Source organism: Paroedura picta, chromosome 9 (genome assembly GCF_049243985.1).
Source record: "Paroedura picta isolate Pp20150507F chromosome 9, Ppicta_v3.0, whole genome shotgun sequence".
Taxonomy (NCBI): Eukaryota; Metazoa; Chordata; class Lepidosauria; order Squamata; family Gekkonidae; genus Paroedura; species Paroedura picta.
The window spans coordinates 59989388-60017246 of record NC_135377.1 but is presented as its reverse complement, the minus strand read 5'-3'; the positions used below and the strand labels follow the sequence as shown (position 1 = coordinate 60017246).

General features: G+C 42.0%; 1 protein-coding gene across 1 annotated transcript in view; it reads right to left on the bottom strand.

The window, feature by feature from the left end:
* Window positions 1–27859, bottom strand: part of CTDP1 (CTD phosphatase subunit 1) — a 61773-nt gene that overhangs the window by 13200 nt on the left and 20714 nt on the right. The window contains exons 6-11 of the mRNA XM_077352947.1: window positions 20812–20902; window positions 18164–18330; window positions 9696–10757; window positions 8687–8828; window positions 7042–7272; window positions 3058–3220 (exon numbers count right to left, since the gene is read on the bottom strand). Of these exons, the coding sequence (XP_077209062.1) occupies window positions 3058–3220; window positions 7042–7272; window positions 8687–8828; window positions 9696–10757; window positions 18164–18330; window positions 20812–20902 (1856 nt within the window). The remainder of the gene's footprint in view (window positions 1–3057; window positions 3221–7041; window positions 7273–8686; window positions 8829–9695; window positions 10758–18163; window positions 18331–20811; window positions 20903–27859) is intronic.

The window sequence follows — 27859 nt, the reverse complement described above, 5'->3', positions numbered from 1 at the left end:
AAAAAAAGTCCTGTTTGCATTTTCTGGAGGTGGGAAATTAACTTGAAAGAGGGGGGAGGGAAGTTGATTTCCCAATCTTACAGCGGGTCTGAGCAGCTTGTTTTTAAGCCTACCATTAGCTTAAAATATCTTTTTGGGCTTCAGCTACCTGTCCAGCCTTCTCACAACTGGGGCAGATATAAACAGTCCCGTTTACATCTTCAGGAAGTGGGAACGCAGCTGGAAAGGGGGGGATGGGACGGCTGATCTGGTTGCTTTCTGCCGATCCTACATGGATCTGAACAGCTTGTTCTAAAGCCTACAATCAGCACATAATGTCTTTTTTGGCTTCAGGAAAAATGTGCAGCATCTCAGAAATCCATCCATCTGTACACCGCCCGTGGCGCCGCGGGCGCCACGGACTAAATAAAAGAGTAAGCCCTTGGAAGGCGGGCTGTGTCCGGGATGAGGAAGGGTGCCGATTGGCCCCTTCCCCCGGACAGACTATTGGAGGGACCAATCGGCAGGCGCGAAGCGCCTGCCGATTGGTCCCTCCAATTCCTTGCCGAAGCAACTGCGAGCCGCGCACAGCGCGGCTCGCAGTTGCTCCTTGGCTGGCGGCCTGACGCCTCGGGAGGCGCGAAGCGCCTCCCGAGGGGTCAGGCCGCTGGCAAGGGAGCACCCGCCAGCCGCGCGTAGCGCGGCTGGCGGGTGCTCCCTGCCCGGCGGCCTGACGCGGCCGGAGGCGCAAAGCGCCTCCCGCCGCGTCAGGCCGCCGCCCAGGGAGCTCCCAGTGGCCGGCCAGCGTGCGGCTGCCGGGGACTCCCGTCCGTTCTTCCCACGGACCTACAAAAATGGCCGCCGCCGCCGCCAACGACGCAAGCCATCCGACAGCCAGCCGCTGCCGCCGCCAGCCAGCCCTCGCCGCCGCTAGCCACCCGCTGCCGCCGACAGCCAGCCCTCGCCGCCGCCAGCCAGCCCCCGATGCCGCCGAAAATGGCCGCCGCCGCAAGCCAGCCGCTGCCCCCGCCAGCCAGCCGCAGCCGCAGCCAGCCAGCCAGCCACCGACGAGAACAATGGCCGAAAATGGCCGGGAATATCCCCCGCCGCTGCCGTCAGCCAGCCGCTGACGCCGAAAATGGCCGCCGACGAACATCGCTGACCTCCGCAAATGGCCGCCGCCGCCTCCAGCTAGCCGCCGCCGCCGCCTCCACCCAGCCCAGGATGCCCCGCCGCCGCCGCTGCCGCCCGCCAGCCCTCAACGACGCCTCCGGTAAGGTTAGCTACTTTTCTTCTTGCTGCCCTTTCTGCTTGCTACCCTTCCCTTCCCATTCTAGCGCCCATTGTATTGGAATTACAATGGGCTCTTTCCCTAGTCTTACATATGTTTGTTAAGTCTTGTACTTGTATGCTAATTTGCTACCATTCACAGGCCTTAACACAATTGCTTTAATCCAGTCTCAAGTAAACTTATTGCCCAATTACTTCTGCATCTTGGCTCTAACTAGCCCTTCCTGACAACTAAACCCAAACTCCCACTCCGAAATACAAAAGCCTTGAGGAAATGTGCTTCAATGTACCTGAAGAAGTGGGCATGCACATGAAAACTCACACCCAGAATTAAACTTTATTGGTCTGAAAGGTGCCATTGGACTCAAATTTTGTTCTATTGCTTCAGATCAACACAGCTATCCACATGAATCATACTAAGACCAGTAATGGAAAATATGGAATTTTAACAGAACTTTTTCTGTACTCTACACATTGTAAATCTATCAAAGAGTTATTAAAATATCAAATGAAAAAGGAACAAAGTTTCTGTGATCTTGCCCTACTTGAAGTTTAGAACTAGGGACTGCTTGTCACTGCCATATTTATTCCTAAATACATTCTCAAAACAAGGAAGAGATCCTTATCTTTGGATGCATAACCCTCCTATATTACTGTTACGGCTTCCTACTACTGCTATATTTTTTCTCAAACATGACATATTTGCCTGAAATAGTAACCACTTTATTTAAAAAATGAGGCAACTTTGATTTTCAGAGGGAGATGGTGAACAAGCAGAATATCCGACATTAGAAAAAGTGAGCTGTAGAATATAAAATATTCCTTCTGGTTTCTCTTCAGATCACATAAATCTTTCGCCCTTTCCTTCTTTATCTTTACCTTTTACTTCAATTACTCTTTTTAAAAAATCCATCTTAGGGAATGTCTCTGTTGAGGCAACCTCCTTCCCTTCCAAGTTGGAACTTCAGGAAATGAGACATGTCCCAAGAAAAGGCAGGTAAGTACTTTCCTCAGGACAACCCTGCACTCATTGTACTACATCCATCTGGACTTCAGGAAGGTACCAACATCAGCTGAGGTACCCAGCATAAGTGGGCTGTGAACAAAGTGCTGAAGCAGAATATTTGATTACTGCTATTAGAAACAATGTATTCTTGCAAAAAACCCATAAAAGTTTGTGGAGAATTCCTATTCCACTGTTAATTGCAATAGTGCAGGAAATTATTTATCCTCAGATTATAGACTGCTAGCAGTTTCTCAGCACCACTGGGAGATCCAGCCTCTATTTATTTGACAAAGATGACCGTGCATGCAAGTATTCTTTAGTAATAGCTTTTACAAGAATTAGAGTTTTTGCCATTTGTACAGAGTAAGAAAAGCTGAATCAATGGAATTCAATAAAGTATATTTCCAGAGCAAACAAACAAATAATAAAAAAAAAACCTCCAGAATTCAACATTCAGTATCCTCCAAAGCCTTTGTGGAAGTTGTACTTCTTTTCTCTTATGATTTGCTATTCCTATTTCAGGAGGCATCCAGCCTTGTCAGAGAGCTAGAGATGTAAAATTTCTGGAAACTTAACATCTTAACAAAGGCAGCTCATCATGTTGAACTGCAAGCACTCTGAAGTACAACCATGGGGAAAATGCCGGCTGTCCAATAACTATCATGTGGTATCTTCCCATTAACAAGAGGTATGTGGTTAGTACTTTAACACAGAAATACGTAGCATGTGAATATATTATTCTATAGCAGTTTGAAACCTAGTTTATCAGTCTTTTAGCTCACCTCTTTATCCATACTTTCTAAATCCTCTTTACATAGAGTATATAGTGGCATTGTCTCAGACATACTTGGCTGACGTTTCCGTTTAGATGGACCAGCTTCTTCATTCTCACTCACTGGCATTTCCTCTTCATCGAAAAGCTGTTGCTGATTTGGCTGAACAACTCTGAAAGATTTCAAAAGCCCTGTATTACAAAACCATGATTGAAATCAAACAGATATTACACGTCGAATCTGATAATACAGAACTATTTCAATATTTAAATTATGGGGAAAGGAATTAATTCTATTGACCATGCTGCTCAATTGGTATTGGCTTCTCTCTCACACACAAACACTTCAAAAAAAAAAGAACTCTCAACGAAATGACATGTCAATTAGATATGCAAGCTGAATAATTGCCCATGACTTTTCCTCTAATGCAGGGATTCCCTGAAGGGTGTTTCCAGGAGTTCTGAAATGGCATTCCCTGCCTGGTGCCCTGACGCGGCGAGAGGCGCTTTGCGCCTCTCACCGCGTCAGCCCGCCCCCGCCGAAAGAAGCTCGCCGCCGCCGCCGAAGGAGCCGCAGACCAGCCCGCCAGAAGCTCGCCGCCGACGATGAAGGAGCCGCAGACCAGCCCGCCGACGACTAATGTAAGGACCTAGCGCCCGCTGCATTCCCCTGCAGCGGGCTTGATTACTAGTTAAATAATAATTAACTAAGAGTCTATAAAATCTACATTTTATCTAATATACATTATTCTTACATTACAGCTGTGATTTCTAAGACTCAGGGTTGTGCAAGAACAAGTATTGTCAGACCAAACATATCTCTATTTTTGAGAAAGTGACTACCTTCTTGGATCAGGGGAATGCTGTGGACATAGCTTATCTGAATTTCAGTAAAGCTTTTGATAAGGTTCCACATGATATTCTTGTTGACAAGTTGGTAAAATGTGGTATGGATCCTAATTCTGTCAGGTGGATCGATAAGGGGCTAACAAATCGTACCCAAAGGGTACTTGTAAATGGTTCAGCAACATCATGGAGAAGAGTGAAAAGTGGAGTGCCCCAGGGATCTGTCCTGGGGCCTGTGTTGTTCAACATATTTGTAAATTATTTGGATGAGAGATTTAGAGGGGGTACTTATTAAATTTGCAGACGATACTAAACTGGGAGGGGTAGCGAACACAACAGAAGACAGAATCAGAATACAGGCTGATCGTGATAGGCTCGAGAACTGGACTTAACTAAATAAAATGAAATTCAATAGGGACAAATGTAAAGTTCTGCATTTAGATAGGAAAAACCATTTACACCAATACAGAATGGGGGAGACTTTTCTGGCAGTAGCATGTGCGAAAAGGATCTAGGAGTCTACTTAAGCAGGTGCTCAAGCTGAATCATGAGTCAGAGAGACAGACCCAAAGGGCACTTAGCCTGTAGGCTGGAAAAACATTGAACCCTAGATATGCTGTGCTGCACTGGACTGGACTGAGTCACTAATTTATTGATAAACTAGTAATCAAGCCCACAGCGGGCACTAGGCTAGGGAGCACCCGGCAGCCGCGCACAGTGCGGCTGGCGGGGGCTCCCTGGCCGGCGGCCTGACGCGGCGAGAGGCGCTTCACACGCGTGGCTGCCGGGGGCTCCCTTGCCGGCGGCCTGACGTGTTGGAGGCGCTTTGCGCCTCCCGACACGTCAGGCCGCCGGCAAGGTTTCGCCAGGGCGGGAATCGGAGAGGCCAATTGGCAGGCGCTTTGCGCCTGCCGATTGGCCCCGCTGATGGTCTGTCCAGAGGAAGGGGCCAATCGGCACCCTTCCTCATCCTGGACAGAGCCCGCCCTAACTCCTCCCCCAAAGCCCTTACGGCTTTATTTAGTCTGCGGTTCCCGCGGCGCCACAGGCGGGGTTAGGATATTTATACATTTTAATTTAGCAATTAACCTCACCCATTAGTCATTAATAACACACACAGAGATCTGATCTAGTTACAGTAATTGTTGTAAATGTTGGCTTACCTTGATTCCAACGAAATTATTTTGAGTAACTATTTTTTGTTAAACTGTTTTAATGGTGTTCTATGCAGTTGTTGTCACAAATTTGTTGGTAACAGGTTTATTGATTTTAACTTTATACTTTTTGTTTTGTTATAAGCTGTTTGGGGTATTTTTGGGGAAACCAGCTAACAAATATTTTGAGAGAAATGTTTTTGTCAAGTATGATATAGATACTATAAAGAGATGTAAAAAAGCAAATTCATAAGCAGTGTAGTCATTCCACAAAAAGGTTATTCTTGAGCTTTGTGCCACAATCAGCCAAAATTTTATCACAGGATCTAAATTATTTAATAAAGTCAGGTTCCTCACCCACGTTTTGCAATTGCAGACAAAATGGGGTCTACAACATTAATGCATGGTTAAATGCTAGAAAAAATAATGCCCGCTTAGATCCACTCTAATGTTTTTGTTTGTGAATGCTATTACAGTATTCTTGAAAAGAAAGACACCATGGATTTCAAGAGCAAAACAGGCTTCCAAGCATATGGCTTATGGCAGTGGTCCCCAACCTTTTTGTCACTGGGGACCAGTCAACGCTTGACAATTTTACTGAGGCCTGGGGGGAGTAGTCTTTTGCTGAGGGACGTTGCTGCTGCCTGAGCCCCTGGCTCCACTTGCTTTCCCGCTGGTGCCCCTGACTTCCCGTCACCTGCTGGGGGGCACTGCCAGCAGCAGCTGCCCAGTACCACACCGTGGGGGAGCCCCAGCCATGGCGTCCGCTGGAGAGCACTAAAGGTGAGCTGTCAGCAGAGTGGCAGGGCAGCCCCTGAGGCAGCAGCCGGGGAGGAGGACAAGGAGGAGCCATGGCGGAGCCATGGCCCGGTACCAACTGGTCCCCGAACCGGTCCCGGTCCCCGGACCGGGGGTTGGGGACCACTGGCTTATGGGATATGGTATCCTAGTGTAAACTTCCATTTCTGAAAGTCCTGACCATGCAGACCTGTATTATGGACCAGCTGCAACAGCACGGAACAGAAATGGAGCCAAGGAAAGTTCTAATATTCTGCAGTCATTACCTAAAAGGTTTCTTGTGGCCTGTCAACAAACGTCTATACATGGTACATCTGAGCCACGCAGGGTCTTGGAGCATAGCACTAGCACAGCAGGGATTAAGTCCAACTCTCTCAGTAAAAGGTGATGGCTGCCCTCTTGTGCTGGATTCTACAAATCACTCACACCTACCAGGCTTCAAGTGTTCTCCCTTGTAATTAAGAATTTAATAACCCCAATGGTAGCTCGGGCAAGAAAAAAATGCCTTTATAATGACCATTTGAATTTAGAATGTGTATAATGCAAACTTTTTGAATTCAGTCTCTCGAACTGTAGAATTCAAATTGCATGCAAAAATTATATAGGCAGTATTCAGACATCGATAACAAGCAGGCATGCTCATGATGAGCACAAAGTTGGTTTGCTACTGTGTTTATAGTACCAGGTTAAGCCATGGTCTAGAATCCTGGCTTACGGGCAAGAAACAAGTTCCCATTTGCCAGGGACTGGCATTTGGACATCATGACAAACTGGAGTTTAACTAAAGGCTTGAGCCTATCATAAGCAAATATCTGAATGCCACCACAATGGTAAAGTTGGTATTGGAGACGAAAGTAATATAAATAACATACTAGTACTCAATGAACAGAAGCCAAAGAAACCAATGGCTGAGGAAAATGAAGCTGTAATTTATAGCAGGAAACTCAAATGCAATTACATGACCATTACATAATCCTCCCTAGCAAAATACGTATAATTACAATTAGCAGAAGGAAAACTGCTATTAATCTTTAAAATAAATATTGCCAACTAAACTCTGACACTCCACTACGTTTCAGTTTTCCTGGAAAGGTAACTAACCTAAAATGAACATTTCCATTGTTCATATCTTTTTCAGCTTAAAAAAAAATCTTGTCACCTCCCAAAATGTGAAATTCATTTAAGAAGTCATATACCTGAAAGAAGAATGTTCTCCATGGACAGGTAGAGTAAGGGGAGGAGCTGGTGACTGAATATAGAGAGATTGACTGGAACTCCGAGATCCTTTCCTTATTAGCTTTCCAGTGTTGGGATCATAAACTCGAACTTCGGGACCAGGCTGACACTTTGGATGGATGGGAGTTGGATGAAAAAGAGCAGTCTGGAAAGCACTGTGAATATCTGGAAACATGGCAGGACTGTCTTCTCTGTTAAAATAAATATTTAGATGTGTAAAGTTAGCAATTAACCTCACCTATTCATGATTCAGAACACACACACAGGATATGAATTGTTGAAAACGTTGGCTTACCTTGATTCCAGCTAAATTGTTTTTAGTTATGATTTCCTGTAGAACTGTTTTACTGGTGTTCTATGCAGTTGTTTTCAGTAATTTATTGATAGCAGATGTACTGATTCTAACTTTGTACTTTTTGTTTTGTTGTAAACTGGGGCATTTTTGAGGAGAACCAGCTCCTCAAATGTTTTTGCAAAATAAGCCGATATGTAGGCTATAAAAATGTTTCAAAAAGCAGATTCATAAGCAGTGTAGCTGTTCCCCCCCAAAACTTATTCTTGATCTTTGTGCTACAATCAACTAGAATTTTATCACTAGATCAGGCTCCCAAACTGGCTCTTCAGATGTCCTTGGATTACAATTCCCATGAGCCCCTGGCAGCGCATGCTGAACTGCAGGGAAGTGTTTTTTGAGGTATGTGGCAAATTTGGTACCTCTAATAAAAGAAACCCATGTTTCAAAAAAATTGCACTAGGGAGTCCAATTCTATGGACCCCTAAAGAAGGTCCCCATTCTCCACTGGTTTCAATGGAGGGAGGGAAAGATATTTAGAGGGATCATGATCTCTTTAAATGCCTTCTCTAATCTGCGAGTGATCTCCAAAGGCATTTAAAGGGCTTGAAGTCCCTCTAAACATCTTCTCTAAGCGGCATGTTCACCCAGAAAATGTTAAAGGGACTGCAATCCTTTAAACATCGTTCAACTATCAAGCAATCCCAAAACTTGGGATTTTGGGGGCTTGGCCATTTCGGATAGCTGAAAAAATACCCTCATCTATATCTGGCTGAAAGAATAGCCATAAAATGCCAATAAGGCATTTTTCTGATTTTTTTTTTCAGTTTGAATATCATCAAATGCACACCCCTTATGGTATAGCATCTTTAACTGAAAGGGCCTGGTTCTATCTATGTATATTTATATAAATGCAAGAGTATTGAAAGCTCTTCTTCCTGGCCCCATTACCCTTAGGGCCTTAATACCAATACCACCTGAATCTCCATAAACAAAGCTGGGTTTAGTAACACCATCCCACCTTCACAAGAATTGTTCTGAGTAAGCATTTTGTATTACTTTCTGGAGATTTCAACTGAAGCTTCCAATACAGAGGTCTCATAATTAGCGCAAATTTCATGAGAATACTATAAGTTCTCATTTCTCTCTTTATTGTACTTTTTATATTTTTCTCTATTCTTTTCCAAGAAAACTCCAGATCCATATTAAGTGGATATGATCCCATTCATTTTTACCATGCTTAAAATGAGTTAATCTTGAATTAATCTTGTGCAAAGGTAGAAACTGCACTCTTTTAATTAGCGACTTTTTACCTTTGTGTTTTTAGGTAATCATCCTTCAAAGGGAAGAGCTGTTCTTCAACTTTGTCCCAACGCTCCAAGCAGCTCCACAACCAGTCTGGATTTACAATATGGAGATTTTTACACTTCTGAGCTTGCCTGACTTTTTCTGTGCCTATATAAACCACAAACATTAGCACTCTTAGTAGAAAAAGTCAGCAATAAATTAGTCCATAGATGCAGTTTATAAAATATGAAGCAAATCTAATTCTCAATGAAACCAAAAAGATTTAAGAACAGTTGAGTCAAATTAATTTCAGTGGTCTAACCATACTTTAAAAATCAATATTTATTATGCAAATGATTATAGGTTTGCGGCCTTAGCTGCATTCATTCTTTTACAATAAAATTCTAACAATCTTATGTTTGAAACAGTTATTTACTACCACAAAACATATTGTAGAACCAACTGGCTGGATAAATTATCTACATATTTCCAGAAAGCAATCAAGATATAAAAAGTAAATAACTAGAAGACAGGACTTCTACAAAATCTATCAGTTCACTCAACACAGGAGTCCACTCAAAATAAATGCTCATACAGACCCATTATGCACGGGGGTTTTAGCGCACATTCAGGGTGGAATGGCGGCGACTAAAATCACTGATAATGCACGGTGCCGGCTGCAACCGGCCGCAGCTTCGGTGCATGCCGCCGAAAAAGTCGTGTTCGCGAACGCGGAAGAAAGCGCAGCTTCCGGGTGACCGGGGCACAACGAGTGGCGCTGGGATCGCCGCGTGCATAATCGGTTACTCTGGGTTTTGCCGCTGTTGCGCCCCGCCCCGTGCATAACCGGTGTTTTCCATGTGACCCGAAATCGCCGTTTCGGCGGCCGTGCATAATGGGCCACACTGAAATCTTTAAATCACAAATTTGTAGACTTACTGCATTACTGTAATCTACAGATGACTGTGCATTAACAAAAAACATTACTTGTAAATGTTTCTCTCATTGTTTAAACCATCGCAACACGACACTTACCAGCTGTAGCTGCAATAAGGTGGGTTGGCTTATTGGGATCATCATCATTCAACACTAGGCTTTTTGCAATGTTGGCTCCAAGAGCAGTTGCATGATAATGCTCACGTGTTTTTTCTATGGGAAAGTTGGTAGGACACAGTCCACTAAACAACACAGTAACACCCGATAATACTCTTTGTTTCAGTTCTGGCACTATTTTTCTTAGATCTGGAATATCATCAATTTCCTTTGCTATGTATTTGTCATACTTTGAATAATAATCCGTATGTACTCGAACAAGAATCTCTTCAAGATATATTAGATGATCATCATCATCTGTGTCATCTTCTTCCTCTTCCTCCATGCTCTGATCTAAAGATTCACCGACTGTTATCCCTGATTGTTCACTATTCTGTGACTCTGTCTCTGCCTCCTTCTTGTCAACACATCCATTTCCTAGACTACAAAGACTATCTTGTTCACTCTCTTCATGTACTTCTAGATCAAATGCCTTGGGATGGGGATTGTTGTTAGCAGAGGATGTTGAGTCTCCAGAATGATTAGACTGGCCATCCTTTTCTACATTTGTATCAGTTCCCAGCAGAAATGTACTTTCTTCCTGTACAGATTTCTTTGATTTTCTCCAGCTTCTTTTCCCTTCATTTTCACTTTCAGAGGCAGAAGAGGAGGATTTCCTAGCATCCAAACCACTGTCACTTTCACTATCAGTAGACAATTCAAAATCCAAGCAATTTTTTGAGTTGTCTTGAGCCTGTTGCTTGACTACATTTGCCCTATCATTTTCCGAAGACACATGAGAGTCCTTGGCACTTATGAGTTCATTTGTGTCAGTAACAATGTGACTAGGATCCCCTAAGGAGTCTCTTTCTTTAACTTTATCGTTAACATTTAAATCCCAGGATGTGGGCTCATTGTTGACAGAGGTATTGCCATTGATTTCCTTTGTTGGTTTTCTAATACCATTACTTTGTTCTTCTGCATTTTCAATATTCTTTACTTCTTCAGAATCTCTCGTTACTACAGTTGCATCAGATGTGTCAATTATCTTTGAGGAATGATTTGCTAAATTAAAGAGAAATACAAAAACCTGATGTTAAAAATTTACTAAAATGCCTAGGAACAAAAAGACTAACAGCATATTCTTCATTCCCATAAAATCAAACACATTTAATTCAATTATGCTCATTAAAACCAGAAAAAGGTGAAAGTCTATTTCAGAAAAGGTGAAATTCTGTACTAGATGTTTTAGAAGCAAAAACAAGCTTCTACCAAAATCAAGTTCAAAGTTACCAACCTTCTACCAGACTTACCTGGGCTGTAACAGATAGCTGTGACCCCAGCCCTGACCCTCAGGTTCTTAACCAATCCTATGGTGGCCCTGATGATAAGAGACCCAGTATTGCTGGGCCACAGAACTAATACATCAAGGAGTGAAACATTGGACTCACCTGAACGTTTCTTCTCTGCAGTGGGGCAAAGTCACCCAGAGTGTTTAGGCCACAACTCTGCTTGCCTAGGTAGGGCAGCTATTATGCAAATTTTTTGCAGCCACTTATCTGGTGACCAGAGCCTGATCTCCCAGTTATTCCCAAGCCCAGCTGCATTTATTCTTCATGTCAGGCTGTCCATCATGGTCTAGGAGCCAGTGTTGTTCACATGCTTGCCATAAAAACTGTTGATTGATCCCATGCGAGCACGTTACCCGATTGCACAGAAGAAATCTTCAGGTGAGTCCAATGTTTCATTCCCCTGCAGTGGAGCCAAAGTCATCCAGAGTGGTTAGCTGTACCCAAGCTGTACTTGGGCTGGGAGATTAACATTGTATTTTTTAAAATCTTGTATGAATTGTTGCAGTACGTGAGGACCAAAGTCAGCCTCCATGGAGTCTGCCAGATTGATGCGATAGTGCCTGGCAAAGATGGAGAAGGACAACCATGTAGCTGCCCTGCAGATCTCTGTTACCGGTGCCCTGGTGGAGAAGCCCACAGAGGAAGCTGCGGCCCAAGTAGAGTAAGCTGTAATATTGCCTTGTACTTTGTAAGCTTTGGTGATGCAGTGCTTAATCCATTAGGCTATATTAGATGAGGAGGCCTTCTTACCCACATTAACTGTGCCATGTGAGACTAATAAGGTGTCCGAGAAATGAAACCCTGCTGTACTTTTCAGGTAGATGTGCAGGGCTCTGCACACATCCAGCTTGTGAAGGTCTTTCTCTCCTTGTGTACTAGGGTTGGGGGAAAAGATAGGAAGGACCACTGGCTGTTCCAGGTGGAAGTGTGATGATACATTTCAAATAAAGCTAAGCTCAGTTCACAGGATAACTGCATCTTTCCTAAAGGATTTTAGGGGTTCTTTCCTGGAGGATAATGTGGCCAGTTCAGAAACCCGCCTGGCCGAGATAATGGCTACCAGAAATGCCACCTTCCACGATAAGAACTTGAGTTCGGAACGGTGGATGGCTTCAAAGGGGGCGTCAAGGCACAGAGGACTACTGGTAATCTCCAGGTTGGGAACCTGTGCTGGACAGATGGATCCAGCTATTAGGCCCCTTTGGGGAACCACTTGATGTATGCATTAGTGGTCAGCGAGTCATGTTTGGGCCCTACTATGGCATTCAGGATTGCCACCTGCCTCTAGCATATTCGCTCTTAGGCCTCGTTTCCTTCTCTCATGTAAGAAGTCTATGATTTCCTTGTAAGGCATGCAAGTTGCTGTCAGGCCCTTTATAGCTGCCCACAGTGCAAAGGTGTGCCATTTATGGTTGTAGATGCACCTAGTGGATGGCCTCCTTATCTGTAATATGTCAATGATTTTGGTGGAGAAGCCTAGACCTCGCAGATATTGCCTATCAACTTCCAGGCCACTAGCTGCAGCCATTCCGGGTCTGGATGCTATAATGGTCTTTGAAGTAGAAGATTCATCCTGGATGGAAATGCCCATGGGTTCGACAGAAACATCTGGACCAGGTCCGAGAACCACGGTCATCATGGCTAACAGGGTGTGAAGACACCTACGACCGCTCTTTCCTGTTGGATCCTGTGTAGCAGCTTGCTCACAAGCGGGAGTTGGTGGGAAGATGTACAGGAGTTCCTACATGCATAGACAGCTGAGGACATCTACTCCCTCCACTGCCTTGTGGTGTTAACCTGTCAGGGTTGTCTGGGTATTTTGAGGTGTTGCTAGGAGGTCCGTTATTGGAGTGGCAAACCTGGTGGAAAACCTCTGGATTCAAATTCCATTCTCCTGGGTCTAGATCCTGCCTGCTGAGCCAATCCACTTATTGATTTGCGAGGCCTCTTAAGTGTTTGGCTTTGAGGCTGGCAAGGTTCTTCTCTGCCCATTTCAGAAGAACCTTTAAGACCAACAAAGATTTAATCAAGGTGTGAGCTTTCGAGTGCAAGCACCCTTCGTCAGACTAGTCTGACGACTAGCTTGCACTCGAAAGCTCATGCCTTGAATAAATCTTGGTTGGTCTTCAAGGTGCTACTGGACTCTGATTTTATTGTGCTACTTCAGACCAACACGGCTACTCATTTGAATAATTTCAGAAGACAAGTAGAATGAGTGGGACTGTGTCATGCCTTCTCTGTAGATATATGCCTTTGTGGTCAAATTATCTGTGTGTATCTGGATGTGTGCTTTCCAAATGATGGTATGGAAGTGCTGGAGGGCCAGTCTCACTGCCCAAAGTTATAACCAGTTGATGCTGAGCATCTGTTCTGATTGGGACCATCTTCTTTGAACCGTGCGTCCCTCGCAGTTGGCTCCCCAGCCCCTCTGCCTTGCGTCTGTAGTGACCACAATGTGTTGCGGGTGAGTGAATTGTATGCCTTTCCTGAGATGTGCCGGAGAGGTCCACCAGCAAAGCTCTTTCTGGAGTGATGGGGGCAGAATTAGCCTCCTGGCTTTTCATCTGATGATGTCCCTCTGAAATGGGAGAAGCATCCACTTGCAATGGTCTCGAGTGGAACTGCGCCCATGGCACCATGTCTAAGGTGGATATCATTAGTAGTTTTGCGAGGTGCATGATACCAACTGTCCTGTTTGTTATGCTCTCCGTGATGAGTTCCAGCATTTTCTTCCTTTTTTTGCGTGGTAAGAACACTGTAGTTCTGCTTGTGCATTTGTCGATGTTGATCAGGAATCTGTGGTCCTGCAGGAATGAGATAGTGTGTTGGGTGGATAACTTAGTTGTCTTCTGATCCCTAGCCCTCAGTAGCTGGTTGTCTAAATACAGATAGATGTGAATTCCACTTTGGCACAGTGTTACCACCAGCACCACCATCTCTTTTGTGAAAACCCAAGGAGCGGACAACAGATCGAAGGGTAGGGCGGCATATGGAAAGTTCCTCCCTTGATGGTAGACCCAGATTCACTTTTTCGACTTGTGGTGTATTGGCACATGAAGGCACGTCTCCTGAATGTCCAGGGATGTCAACATGTCCTCTTGCTGGAGGAGCTGAAAAATATACTGCAAGGACTCCGTCTGAAAATGTCATTTCTGGACCCATTGGTTGAGGCCTCTGAGATTCAGAACTGCTCTTCAGTCCCCAGATTTCTTCAGAATGATGAAGAGTACTGAAAAGACACCCAAAAAAACTGGGGATACATTGTTGAGAATCACTGGCTTAGAGCCATGGTCTGTTCCCTGCTTCAGCTTCTTGTTTGGAGGCTTCAGGGCCGTGTCGTGGAAGTTGCTGCCTTTGGACACAGCTCTACCTTTCCCTTTCTTGCTCTTCTCACCTGCCTTCCTTGGGGGTGGAGAAATTATTATCGCCTCCTGTGCCTATGCCCGGGATCCAGTGGAGGAGAGGAAGCCCGGAGCTCCAGACTGTACCTCAGGGTCTCTGGCAACTGCCTAGACCCCATGTTGCATGTGCTTTTCTGTCATTGGACAGCCAACCACGAGCTCTTCGGTGTGTGAGTCCTTCGTTGTCATGGAGAACTCTCCTGCGACAATTGTTTTGTCCAGTAGCAATGGAAGTTGCCAGTTGGTGTATGTGTGTGTGTATATATATATTTTATGGTTTATTTTTATGGTTTTATGTTTTATCATGGAAGTTTTGAATTGTTAGTCATCTGGGTGGCACTTGTAATGACAAAAAGAAGGGATATACATTTTGTAAAAACAAAATATTAATAAAAAGAAAGGTGTGCTAAAGTCTAGGTATGGATACCCAAAGTAATTTAAATGCAAAACTGCTGACCTCCTAACAGTCAAGTCAAGTCAAACTTTATTGCACTAGGTCATAGGCCATCAAATAACAATAAAATTGTTAAAAACAAAAGCAGAATAGAAATTACACTTGACCCATACATTCTGTTCATTAGCCCACAGTATTTGTCACAAGGCCAGCTCGGATCTTTCTTGGACCTCCTAATAGTAATATGCAGACAATCACTAAAAACTGTCTTCTTGCTATCGGGCTAGAAAGAAGCACCCAACACTGATTTTTACAAAAAAAAAAGTATACAGGGGGATGCAGGAAGCCAATTAGTGTGACATCTGTTCTGAGGAAAGTTGTGGCAACCATTAGCCAGAATTATGATGCACAGAGAAGAACAAGCTGTACTGAGATAGAACTGGCATGATTTCTGCAAAGGGAAGTCCTGCCTCACTAACATTTGGGAGTATGAATGTATTAATTAGTATAACAATGGTTCCGGTTCTGGCTGCTGTGATTTACACCACACTGCTCAGCATTCTCATATAGTGACTTTTTGTATTTTTATCAGACTTATCAAAGATAAGAATTATACATATAGAGTTATGGGGGAATAGTAATTATGCTACGGAGAACAGGAAAGTGAGTGAGTGAAATAAATTTGTTTAATTTGTTAGAAAGGGAATGAAAAGTGAGCGTGTGAGAAGAGATGGCAATAAAGCCATAACAAGAGTCTTTGAATTCAAAGGATTAGTTGAGGCTTTGGCTAAAACTCCTTCCTCCCTTCCCCCTCCCCTTCTTCCTCTTAATTTTTCACTAACTTCCCCTTCCCTTTAAATTTTATCTTTATACTTTTATGTTTTATTCAATTATATATTTTGATTTGATGATACTGCTTTTATCCAATTTTTAATTTAGCTGAAGAACGAGCTCTTTTCCATTTAATTAACATCCTTGGGTTTTCTGCAAGTAAAACACTCAATACTTTCCCCAAATTACTTCCACCTCTTTAATCTTAGTTTATGGGGGTGGGGGGAGAAAGAGAGAGAATAGAAAAAGAGACAAAACAGAAATGGGTTCCCCTATGAAATTACAATCTGCATTTCTCTCACATCATGAAAAGGAAGAGAGAATGTCCTTCTGAGCCAATTAAGGTATGTGCTCCTAAATCAGGCTTTCTCAACCAGGGTTTCATGAAATCCTGGGATTTCTTGACAGCCCTTTAAGGGTTTCCTGAATGTGTGGGAATTATTTTTAATATATATTTTAAATTCATTAAACATTTATTTTGATACGACCCTATATGGTCATGTTGTTTCCCCCCCCCATGGCAAATGATAGGCCTGATAAAGAGTTTTTAAATATATAGTTGTTAATTTGAATGGACTAGATCGAGCATATCTTTGTACTCAGAGAAACTTAACTCCAATTAATGGCTGAGTAGGTCTCAGCTTCAAGGGAGATTACACCAATATTGGCGCAAGTGTCACAGAAAACTTTGTCTTATAAGAGTGGCTCCCTTTGTCAAAGCAATGGAAGTGGCTGTAGGTACCATGGAGGACAATATATACATAGGACAATTCAAGTTTTCAATATGAAAATGGTTCCTATCTTGCTTTTGATGTTGCAAGATTTTTCCATTGGCTTTGGGTTGACTGCTCATTACTTTTAGTCAAGGAACTTTAATCAGATTAAGGTAAAGTAGAATGAAATGAAAGTATATACATTTAACAAAGTATCTCATCAAAAGACTGGGTTGAATAAATGTAGGAAACATCAGAGGATGGGTCCAGTCATGGATTAAACCAGTTAAATTACAGGAAGCAGGAGAGTAACAGTATTTCCCAAGTGAAAAAAACAAAAGGGTCTCAGAAGGATCAGTATTGGGTCTCATGAGATTCAACTGTTCATAAAAGCTGAGATTTACAGTGAGCATCAAGTGGACAAGACTGCAGATGGTAAAAACCAAAGCAAACTATAAAAAGCTCTCAAAGTATCTAATTAAATTGAGTAAGTAGACATTAAAGTGGAAAATGACTGAGTGTACAAGGGGCCAAGCCCTATGAAGATAGGTTGAGGAACTTGGGAATGTTCAAGTCTGGAAAAAAGGAGGTTGAGAGGGGACATACCCCTCTTTAAGTATTTGAAAGGTTGTCACTTAGAGGAGGGCAGGATGCTGTTTCCGTTGGCTGCAGAGGAAAGGACGCACAGTAATAGGTTTAAACTACAAGTACAACGATATAGGCTAGATATCCGGAATTTTTTTTCACAGTCAGAGTAGTTCAGCAGTGGAATAGGCTGCCTAAGGAGGTGGTGAGCTCCCCCTCACTGGCAGTCTTCAAACAAAGGTTGGATACACACTTTTTTTGGATGCTTTGGGCTGATCCTGCGTTGAGCAGGGGGGTACACTAGATGGCCTGTGTGGCCCCTTCCAACTCCATGATTCTATATCAAATTACTCTGAGGCAAATGCTAACTTTTCTTTCACACCAATGGGGCTGAACTGACAGTAAACAACTAGGAAATATCCTGGGAGGTATGGGTTCAATGAAAATAGTGACTCAGTATAACAACAGTGAAAAAGGAAATTTCCGTGCTACAGTTTTAAGGGAAAACGCTAAAATAAAATGGGTAATCTTGCAATACCTTGTAAAGATTTAGAGTAAGTGCAACAACCATACTAGATAGCAAAGTTAAACTGTAATAAACAACTACTGAACACCCACAACTGGGTTTGTGATAACTGTATGTTTACAGTATACTGTGTTTGTATTTTCTTGTTGTGAATAGAACAGTTTTGTTAAGTTCCTATTTTGTTTATAAGTTCTCTTCTTGATTGATTTTTCTGTGCTTACCTCTGGAATTGTTATTTGTCTGTGCTTGGTATTTTTTACTTATTTATTTATAGTTTATTACAGTTTGGCTTTGCTATCTTGTATGGTTGTTGTAAAGGTATATGGCAGAACTGCGCTTTGAATACTGTGCTCAGTTCAAGCTGCCCCATCTCAATAAAGGGTGTCACAGATTTGGAAAAGGCACAGAACAGGTAGTTGAAGCACCTTCCTTAGGAAAGGTTACAATCTGGGGATTTTCAGCTTAACAAAAAAGAGGATCAGGGATGTGATGGGGTTACCCTGGCTCTAAAGAAGTATAACTTGGTTGGTCTTAAAGGGTGCCATGGACTCCCACCTTGTTCTAATGATAAACCATGTTTGTCATTGTACTTGCAGTATGCTTGAATCAACTATGGGCTGGATAACAACCATAGAAATGCAGACTATACAGACCCATAAACAGAGATACCTTTCTTTTTCATTTGAGCTTCCCTTGAACCAGGTGGTGCATTAATATCTCCCGTGCCCTGAAAGTATACATATTTCTTCACAGTTATCAAATTAGGTGCAAATTTCCAAACATCTTCTCGGTCGTCAATAATGCAAACCATGGAATCACCACAAGGGAATAAGTTTCTAGAAACAGAAGAAACAACATGATGGATATTAAATATTATTAAGATGTTTCACCTAAGTGAGTTGGGAAAAAACAGTAATTAATTCAACTATGGAATCCCTTGGTATCATTAGTTTGGCTTTCTGGAGAAACTTATCAATTTTGACATAATAATATGTAGCGGCTTTTCTTAAAACCCTTTCATTGTTAGAAAAAGCAAGAAACCCTAATATAATATAAATTACCTAATAAAAAAGAAAAGAAAAGATAGAATCCCTTCAGTTTTAAATCCATGGTTCATAAAAATTAGTGCTGAGAACCACACCTATCTAATACAGTTCAATCTTGTTTGAATTGTTAGCCACTTTGGTGGCTCTTGTAAGGGCAAAAAAGAGGGATATAAATTTTGTAAGTAATGTTATTTTGACCTCCGTATGTAGAGACACCAACACAGCTTTAGAGCTCATGACCTTCCTCCCATTAACCCCACTATGTAAGAAGGTAATATTTAATTATAAGATTCTGAAGTTATCAAAATGCAGAACCCCTCCCTAATACTGAACCTATGGAAAACAATGATTGATAACCAGAATATGGAAGCTTCCCACATGTGCTGGTACATACATGCGTGTGTAGCACTTGAACATCCCCAGTCTGTAAAGTTCTTAGGCAAAATGTGATGTAATAGGAGAGTACTAGAACAGTTTGTGTCAAATTCCTAAAAAGTGGGGAGGGGAGAATTTAAACCAGAAAGGTAAGCTATTTTCTGCTTTTGCCTTGCTCCTGGAATCCATTTTAGTTTTTCAGAAAAAGTTATTCTGCCACTACCCGAACTCTACAACCAGAAGCAATCTTTGTAGAAGGGGAAAAAATTGAGCAGGTGAGAGGAAGAGATTGGCCCTAACTGTACTTGTATATTGAGTTTTAAATACCTTTTTCACTACACCTTGGCACTGACCAGATTCTGGAACAGAAAAAGAGTTGGTTCTTATATACTGCTTTTCTCTACATGAAAGAGGCTCAAAGCAGTTTACAGTTGCCTTCCCTTTCCTCTCTCCACAACAGACACCCTGTGAGGTGGGTGAGGCTGAGAGAGCCCTGATATCACTGCTTGGTTAGAACAGTTTTATCAGTGCCATGGCGAGCCCAAGGTCACCCAGCTGGCTGCATGCGGGGAAGTGCGGAATCAAACCCGGCATGTTAGATTAGAAGTCTGTACTCCTAACCACTACACCAAACTGGCTCTCTATGGAAACGTTTAGCTTCACATGTAACAGCTAACAAAGATTAAGTAGTGGTTTACCCTACTTTGCATACATACTTTGCAGAAAGAGCTTTTAAAAACCTTGAATAAAAAAGCCCAATAAACTCTTATGTATTGGGAAGACCACAATTTTACCATCCTACTACATTTCTGCACTCAATACATCCTCTTTATCATTTGGCAGGATGATTCTGACAAATAAACCATTTCACACTTCACACCATAGCATAGTTTGATCATTCTACTTGCTAGAGTAAAAAAATATAATACTGCGCATGAACTGCTCAGAAACTCAGCTGCTCATCACAAACTTCCTTGTTTATGGGCAGCTGCATCTCTCTCTCTCTCATGGGAGATATATAGATTCTGGTGGGTACGTTGGTCTGAATCAACAGAACAGAGTCTGAGTCCAGGGGCACCTTTAAAGATCTCCTTCACCAACTTGGCAGTGACCTGATTCTGGAATAAGGATCAAATTGTTGCTACCCACCCTGAGCCAACTGGGAAGGGCGGAATATAAAATTATTATTATGAACAACAAAGTTTTATTCAAGTTATAAGTTTTCGTATGCATACATTTGTATCTGAATAGTGGGCATGCACATAAAAGCTTACACCTTGAATAAACCTTTGTTGGTCTTAAAGGTGCCATGCAGGGAGTTTGGGAAAGACTATGCCAAAAATCACTAGCAGAGCCTCCATCACATGCCCTTATACCAATAGGTAAGAGCCAACTGGCCAGCCATGATCATTCTAACAGACAATTTTCATATTAACCTGGAAAAGAAAAATTTAGAGGGGTAAAAGTAAAAATGGAATATGTCTATCAGAATTCTCTGTTAATATATATGACTATCATTCATTGGCATCTACTGTAAAACTTACTACATGCTATTCTTTATGTGACAAAACATATTGCTAATTGCTAAAGTTAACATTCTTTCCTACATGAATACCAAAGTGTTCAGACTATTTACAGAAGACTGAAATTCAGCTTTAAACTGTATTCTTGAAGAGCTAGAGCAATTGCTGTCAATTTTTGTTAAACTAATCTGAATATTAGTGCTTCACATTAAAAGCAAGCATTTGTGTATATAGGCATGGCCAGAAATGGAAGATTTGGAGGGTAAATACAATTAAAAATATCACAAGAACACGACTAATTCAGTTTTATTTGTTGTTTCCAGAAGTAAGCCATTTGTTACCAACAAGCTGCCATCCCCCTCCCAATACATACCTAAGGTTCCCAGTTTTAGAGTATGGATCAATACATTCATCCCTTGACAATATTCGATGAGAAAAAAGCTTCTTTTCAGGATCCAAGAACCCTTTTAAAGGGAAAACAGTCTGAAATTAGTGCCTTTCAAGTATTTTATGTATTGTTCTCAAATATTGTATTATTCTTATCTTCTCACTATATGACATTCTCTCTGGAATCCCATGTGATCATGCCGAAGTTATACTTCAAACTGAAATATGAATGGGACTTTTGAATATATCTAACTACCAAACAAACACTAGCTACTCTGGTATTAAGTCATGCTGTTTCCAAATTATATCTGTTGATGATCAACGTAACTTGAAACATGATAACTGAATGTGTTTGGTAATATGTGACTTTGTCAGACACAAGCAACAGGTTTAAAGATCACAGCCATATAACCAGATCTTTAATATTTAAGAGCTTGTAGTATGTTTGAAATATGTTTGAAATATACCTACTAGCAATCTTAAACACTCACATATTTCCGTAGGAAATCTCAGGATTGCTGTCCTTTTCTATTCAACATTATGCCTTAGGATTGCGGAGAGTCAAAGCAGTAAAAAATATGCTACAATGCTTAAGCAAAATGGGCAAATCAAGGGGGAGACTAAGCTAGAATTCTTGCATTTACAGGTTTTAAGTTATACTTGTAAGATCTGTGCATAAATATACTCTTGAAATAAGTGTTTTTTTCAAATGACAAAACCTGATTTTATGCTAATTGTTCCTCAGCCTTCAGAAAGTTGCTTTTGAAGTGTTATGATCAGTTTGAATTAACAGGTATTTTCAAGCAGGAATTATCCATGTAATTTGCTCTTTATATAAAGTTTCATAAAAGCTTTCAGAAAAATGAGGTTTTCTGTTGTAGAATACAAATTCTCAAGGACATCCAATGAAGCTGATGGGCAGTTTAGGACAGACAAAAGGAAGTACTATTTTACACAAAGAGTGATTAAAACATGGAATTTGCTGCCAAAGGCCAAAGGAATAAAAGGCAATTAGCTTCATGGAGGATGTCCACTAGCCATTATGACTGAGGGAAACCCTCCACATTTAGAAGCATTAAACCTCTGAATCCCAGAGCCAGGAGGCAATGCCAGGTGAAGGGCTTGGCTTCTAAGCCCTATTGGGAACTGAGACAGGATGCTGGACTACATGGACTACTGGTCTAATCCAGCAGGGTTCTTAAATTTGCATAACTGGTTCCCCAAATGGAATGCAGCCTGCCCAGCATCTGTGGAAGTTGAAATAAAGCTGCCTTATTTTATTTTGCTTGGGATTACAAACACAGGATTGCCAGAAACCTGGCAGGCCAAAATAGAATATCAATCTGTAATTGGTAAAGAATTCCTAAATATCCTTCTGTTTGCAATCCCAGGAAAAGAGCAAAGTCAGAGTTTATTGAGCTGCCATACATGTCTGGCAAACTGCAGTTAGCTTTGTCAGCACCAGATGCATGAACATGTCCTAGTATATATCCTGGAGATGACCACAGTAAACGTGCTTTTTAAACAAATGACACTGCCAAGTATGTTTCACAATAGTGTCTCTGGTGAATTGTAAGATTTTATTTTCAAACACAGTGTTTCAAAGAAATTGATTAAACGAAGGGTCTCGGCTATTCAGGGATGACTGCATAACACGTTCTAGAAGTCTTTATATGAGGCTTCCAGGATACAACTCCTTTGATCAATGAATCATTTATTAAAAATTGATTGATGCATGTAGGACAAAAAAATGTCACATGTGTTACAGGAATAACTTAAAACCCATGAAAGCAAGAAAATTTGAGAGTTAAGGATAGAAGCTCAACCTTAACTCACCCGACTATGCTTAAGAATTTCAGCAAATTCATGTGCGATCATCCCTGTTGTGAGACCCTTGCAGTACCTAGGCATAATGAATTGAAAGAATTAGCTAGAGAGAATGATCACCATCTACACTTAGAAATATGAACAGGATCATCAAGATGGAATTATTGCTTGGAAAAGAATGTATAAATATGTTAAGTAAACTCATAGTGATTGAAGATTTATATACACAGTCTGCTGTTCTTCTAACACCAAGTTACTCTTGCCAACTAGACTGGTCAGTGGACTAAGTCTAGCACAAGGTTTGAGACACCCCTCTCCTTTCCACTGATCCATGTTTCAGAACTTCCAAGGGACACCTTATTCATTTTCCTGCAGGTTTCACTCTGAACACAACCAGAAATCATTAGCAAAAGTCACAGGTCAGTGCTTATGCACAGCTGGCAAAACTGAGGACAGATCTGACGATGACCCATAAGTTGCCAGATTTCTGGTTGTCCATTATAAATCTCCAGGTATTTACATGAATTTCAGCTTAACAAAAAAGAGGATCAGGGATGTGATGGGGTTACCATGGCTCTAACAAAGAAGTGTCCATTACAAATCTCCAGGTATTTACATGAATCAGACATTTATGATTAATAGTACAAAAGTTAACAAATACGATAATTGTTTTTAGTGGAACCGAGAGCCCCAAACTTGGAATCCCAATCAATTGGAAAAATAAACTGTTCAGATCAAGTCTTGATTTAGAACAGACTTCATAAAATATCTTGTTAATTTATTCTTGAACTATTATATCATTTACACAATTAACACAGCTAAGGAATTCCTAAGAGTTCTTCTCTCTTCTGGCCAGTTTACATTTCTATACATATATTTTTTACAGCAAATAGCTAGATCAGGAACAGCCTTAAAGTGCTAGCACCTAACAGGCAATGGAATATTTTCCTTTTTGTTCACTTGGAGAGATCAGCTACATGTTTTGGCCGCTGCGTTGGCGAGTGTCGGAGGCAGAGGCCAGGAAGGGCGGAAGCAGCCTGCGCAGGCGCAGCCCTGCTGGGTTTGTCAGGCACGGAGGGGGAGGGAGCATGTTTCCCCTTCCCCTTAGTTTACTCCCAGTTTGCCTCTCCCCTTCTTTGCTGCCCTGGTTCCTCTGCCCCATAGGTTTCCCCTTTATATTGTTTCCCCTACTTTAAACTTTGTATTGTATTGTATATTTGTGCTTTGTTCATTCACACTGTTTTATAAAGTTTTTCTATTTTCTTAGAGACCTCGCCTCTGTTCTCGTTTGTGGTTGGGGGTGTGTTTGGGAATGGGTGGGAGGTGGGTGGCCGGCCTCTCTGCTGTCCTTAGCCACGGCGATCCCCTCGCCCCCCTCCACTGTGAGCTCTCCAGCCGCCTTTCCGTCCGTGTTCCCTTGGGTTCCCCCCGGCCTGCGCCGCTGTTCGTTCCGGCAGCTGCTTGAACGGTCGCACCGCCTCCGACCTCCCCGATTATGCACGCGGTCAATTCGGCGCCACCTCCGGTAGCGCCCTGGTTGCCCAGGAAGCTGTGCTTTCTTCCACGTTCCGCTAACGCGTCTTTTTCAGCGGCATGCACCGAATCTGCGGCCGGTTGCAGCCGACTCCGTGCATTATCAGTGATTTTATCAGTGATTTTAGTCACCGCCATTCCACCCCGAACGCGTGCTAAAAACCACGTGCATAATGGGTCATACGCCAGCAAATACGGTACTTGCCTGCAGGTTGTATTTCCAGGTATATTAGGATAACATATCAGAACAAAGTTTGAGATGGTTCCAAATAACTTGTAAGAGCAATGCTAGGCATATGCAAATAGACACCTGCAATTCTTTTGAGAACAAATATGGCAAGCTATCCACAAGAGGTCATCTTTGATTTCTAAATTAATGTCTCACCATCCCCTCTATGGAAAAAGGCGGACACTGAATACTATACCACAAAGCAGGCTAGAAATCCTTGAAGACTGAGTTTATAAACCATTGTTCCAATACTGCAATGACTAACATCAAGAATATCTGACAACCATTGGATACACGCCCATATTTATAGTAAGCCTATTTAACTGGCAAAATGCTGAGACCTTGTAAGAGAGCACATATTTAGCATGGGAAAGAAGCTCAGATGTAGCTCTTCTAGAAGTGTTTGGAATGCCAGGGCTACCCACTAATACAAACTGATTTCTCAATTTTAAATAAATACGTTTGCTCTCATCCTCAGGGTAGTTAATCATTCCAGCAAAACCTTGCTTCCCTATGCTAATCAGGAAAATTAAAGAATCATGCCCTTTCTGGAATTAAATTTGCAAGGAGATAAATATATATATATTCCTGGCACATTTAATAGAGACCTGGAGTATAGGTTTTTTAAAAAAAGCACTTGAAAAGCACTTGCTTTTATAATTATAGATTTAATGCACTTTGTGCAATTTTATTCTTTTACTTTAATAATCATTTTTATTCTGAACTGCTAACATCAAAGAGACAAATAAGCAGCAAAAGACTTTAAAATCCAACAAAAACTCTCTCTACTATTATCAAATTAAGATGCAATACTAAATTATTTCTATGTGTAATGCTGCCATCCAGTGTTTCAAGCGTGGGCATACTTCTGCAGCAGTAATAAACTGTGGGTAGAATCACCCATCTTATAGCATCCTATAGCGTTTGGGGGAGTGGGGGGAATCAGGATTATAGTTTGCTGCTTTCCAAACTTGCAGTGGTTTCTGACAGTAAGAGAAGATCTACAAAATAGATGCAGGGGACCCGTAAGAACTCATAGGGTTGGGGCTCTTTTCCCTCTCTCCCAGATGTTCCACATCAGTCACATTTTTCCTCTTTTGTTTCTCCTGTAAGCATCCTGCAGTCTCTTTCATTTCCCTGTGTCCTTCTCCCTCTTCTATCTACCCCCACTCCAGTAATCCAGTCTCAAAGAGTTCTACTCAAAGTTGTCTAAAACAGTTTCAGAAATACAATCATTAGCAATATTGCTTGGAGTTGCCTAGCAAACCCCAAAATGGGCACTAAGGTAACAGTCAGTGTTCTTTTGTTAAAACTGAAAAAATAACCCCCAGGAGTTTTATTTTTTTTTGGGGGGGGGATTGAGAACTGTGGCTTCCCCCAAGTCTGTAGAAGCTCTGCTTTTTGTACCTTGTCTAACTGTGCCGATTTTTAAATATGCATTCTGATGCAAAATTTAGAACTAGATATATAAAACTGCCTCTCTCTATAGTATTATTTTAGACTCTAATTTATTTCGGTTATGACCCTATCCCACCATCGCCTATAGTAAGATCCCCTTGCACAAATAAACCACCACAGAGTCCTGTTTGAAGCTTGTACAACCCTAAAATGAAGCCAGTTCTGCTAAATGGAACCTGTCTACAAGTAGGAGTATCTCTTTTACAGGCTCTACTCAGCTGTCCCAATTTCAGTTCTGCCCATTTGCCTCTGCTGTTTTTTGATTCTATTAGCCAGCCCCAAAATTTAGGCACCAGACTCATTTTTCAGTCTGCAGGGCTCTGTATTTTCATTACAATATTTTTTCTCTAATGCCACCACAAAACCTGGGAGTAATCCTGGCAAGTATCCTAATAAAATCTCATCATAAAGTCACTGCTGAAAATAGTAGGCGTCATAGCAGCCTGACACCCAGGAACTGGTCAGACCCTGTAATCTCTTAGAGGCATTGTTTATACCTACGTTCATACTTAAGATCTACTTGAAGACTCCCTATTCCAACATTATCTGTTGTTTTGAAACCACCACAATTTCTGCATCCCCCCCCCTCTCATATTAGCTGTAACATGAGACTGATTCCTTCAGCTCCCAACTCACATCCTTATAAAAGAAAAAAGGAGGCTATATTTATCTGTAACTGTTGTTGAGCGAGAAGCCTTCCGTGCAGTCCCACATGGGACTGCATGATTGCAGGCCAGTCACAAAACAGCACTTCCAAGATTTCCAGAGAAGTTTCTAGGCTCAGGAATGCTCCCCTTCCGTCTATAGAGATCCCTTTTCCCACTCCAAGAGTTACATGACACAGGTGGGGCAAGCACTTCCCCATCAGTTCTAGGGTTGTGCGATTTGGCTGCCAAAGCGGCCGTTTCTGCCCGTAGCAGCCAGTGCCGTGCCGGGGGGGGGGAGGTGTGGAAGCTGGTGCCAGCACCTGTGCCTCCCCCCTCCTGTGGCACAGTGCTGGCTGCTATGAGCGGGAATGGCTGCCCTTCCCTTCACCACAATGGCCAAGAAGTGAATTGAAGGAGTGCTCACTTTGCCTGTCATGTGATCTCTAAAGACCGAAGGGAGGAGGGGCACCCCAGAGCTTAGAAATTGTCTCTGGAAAGATTTGAAGCTCTTCTCGGCAGCTGGCCTGCAATCGTATAGTCCCATGTGGGAATGCACAGAAGCCACAATGAACTCTCTTCTACAAATAAATAGCTTTTAGGGGACTAGCAAGCAACAGCCACAACTGCCTTAAATAAAAAAAATATTGACAAATTAAGCTAACAGGTATTACAATAAAAAACAATACAAAAGTTTTTATAACTCTGATCTTGTGTTAAGAGATAAGCTGAAGACTTGGGAAATCCAACAAGTTAATAAAGCAAGGTTGCATGTACAGTAGATCCTTGACATTCACAATGGGATCTCCCTGAATCACTGTGAATAGTGGAATAATGGGATGCAGGGTCCTGCTGCTCCCAGTAGCAGAACAGCCTAACTCACCACAAAATTTAATGATATAATGACAGCGATGATGGTGTGCTGAGAGTTAAAACAAGATGGAGACTCTGTGACATGATTAGTCCACAAATAAGTGAAATGAATGGTTAGATATCCCAAATTAAGAAAAAAAAATGGCCTATAGCATTCTCTTCTTTTATTTCAACAAACTGTGGAATACTTGGTGACTAGTTGTTAAAAACAACAGTCACTTTTCGCGAAAATGATTTCTACCTATTTGTGAATAATGAGCTTTAAAATGATGCAGGAACCAGGGAAGCAGGCTGCCAATACATTCTCTCCGAATGGCAGTAATAGAGGGTGAACATTCTGAACTAAGATAAAGCAATGACACAGACTAAACCTGAAAGGAACAGCAGCAGGATCATCTTGAAGAATGGGGTGACAACTTTTGTTCTCTCTCAGCCCTCTAGCAGCAAAGAAACCAAATTTGACATATTTA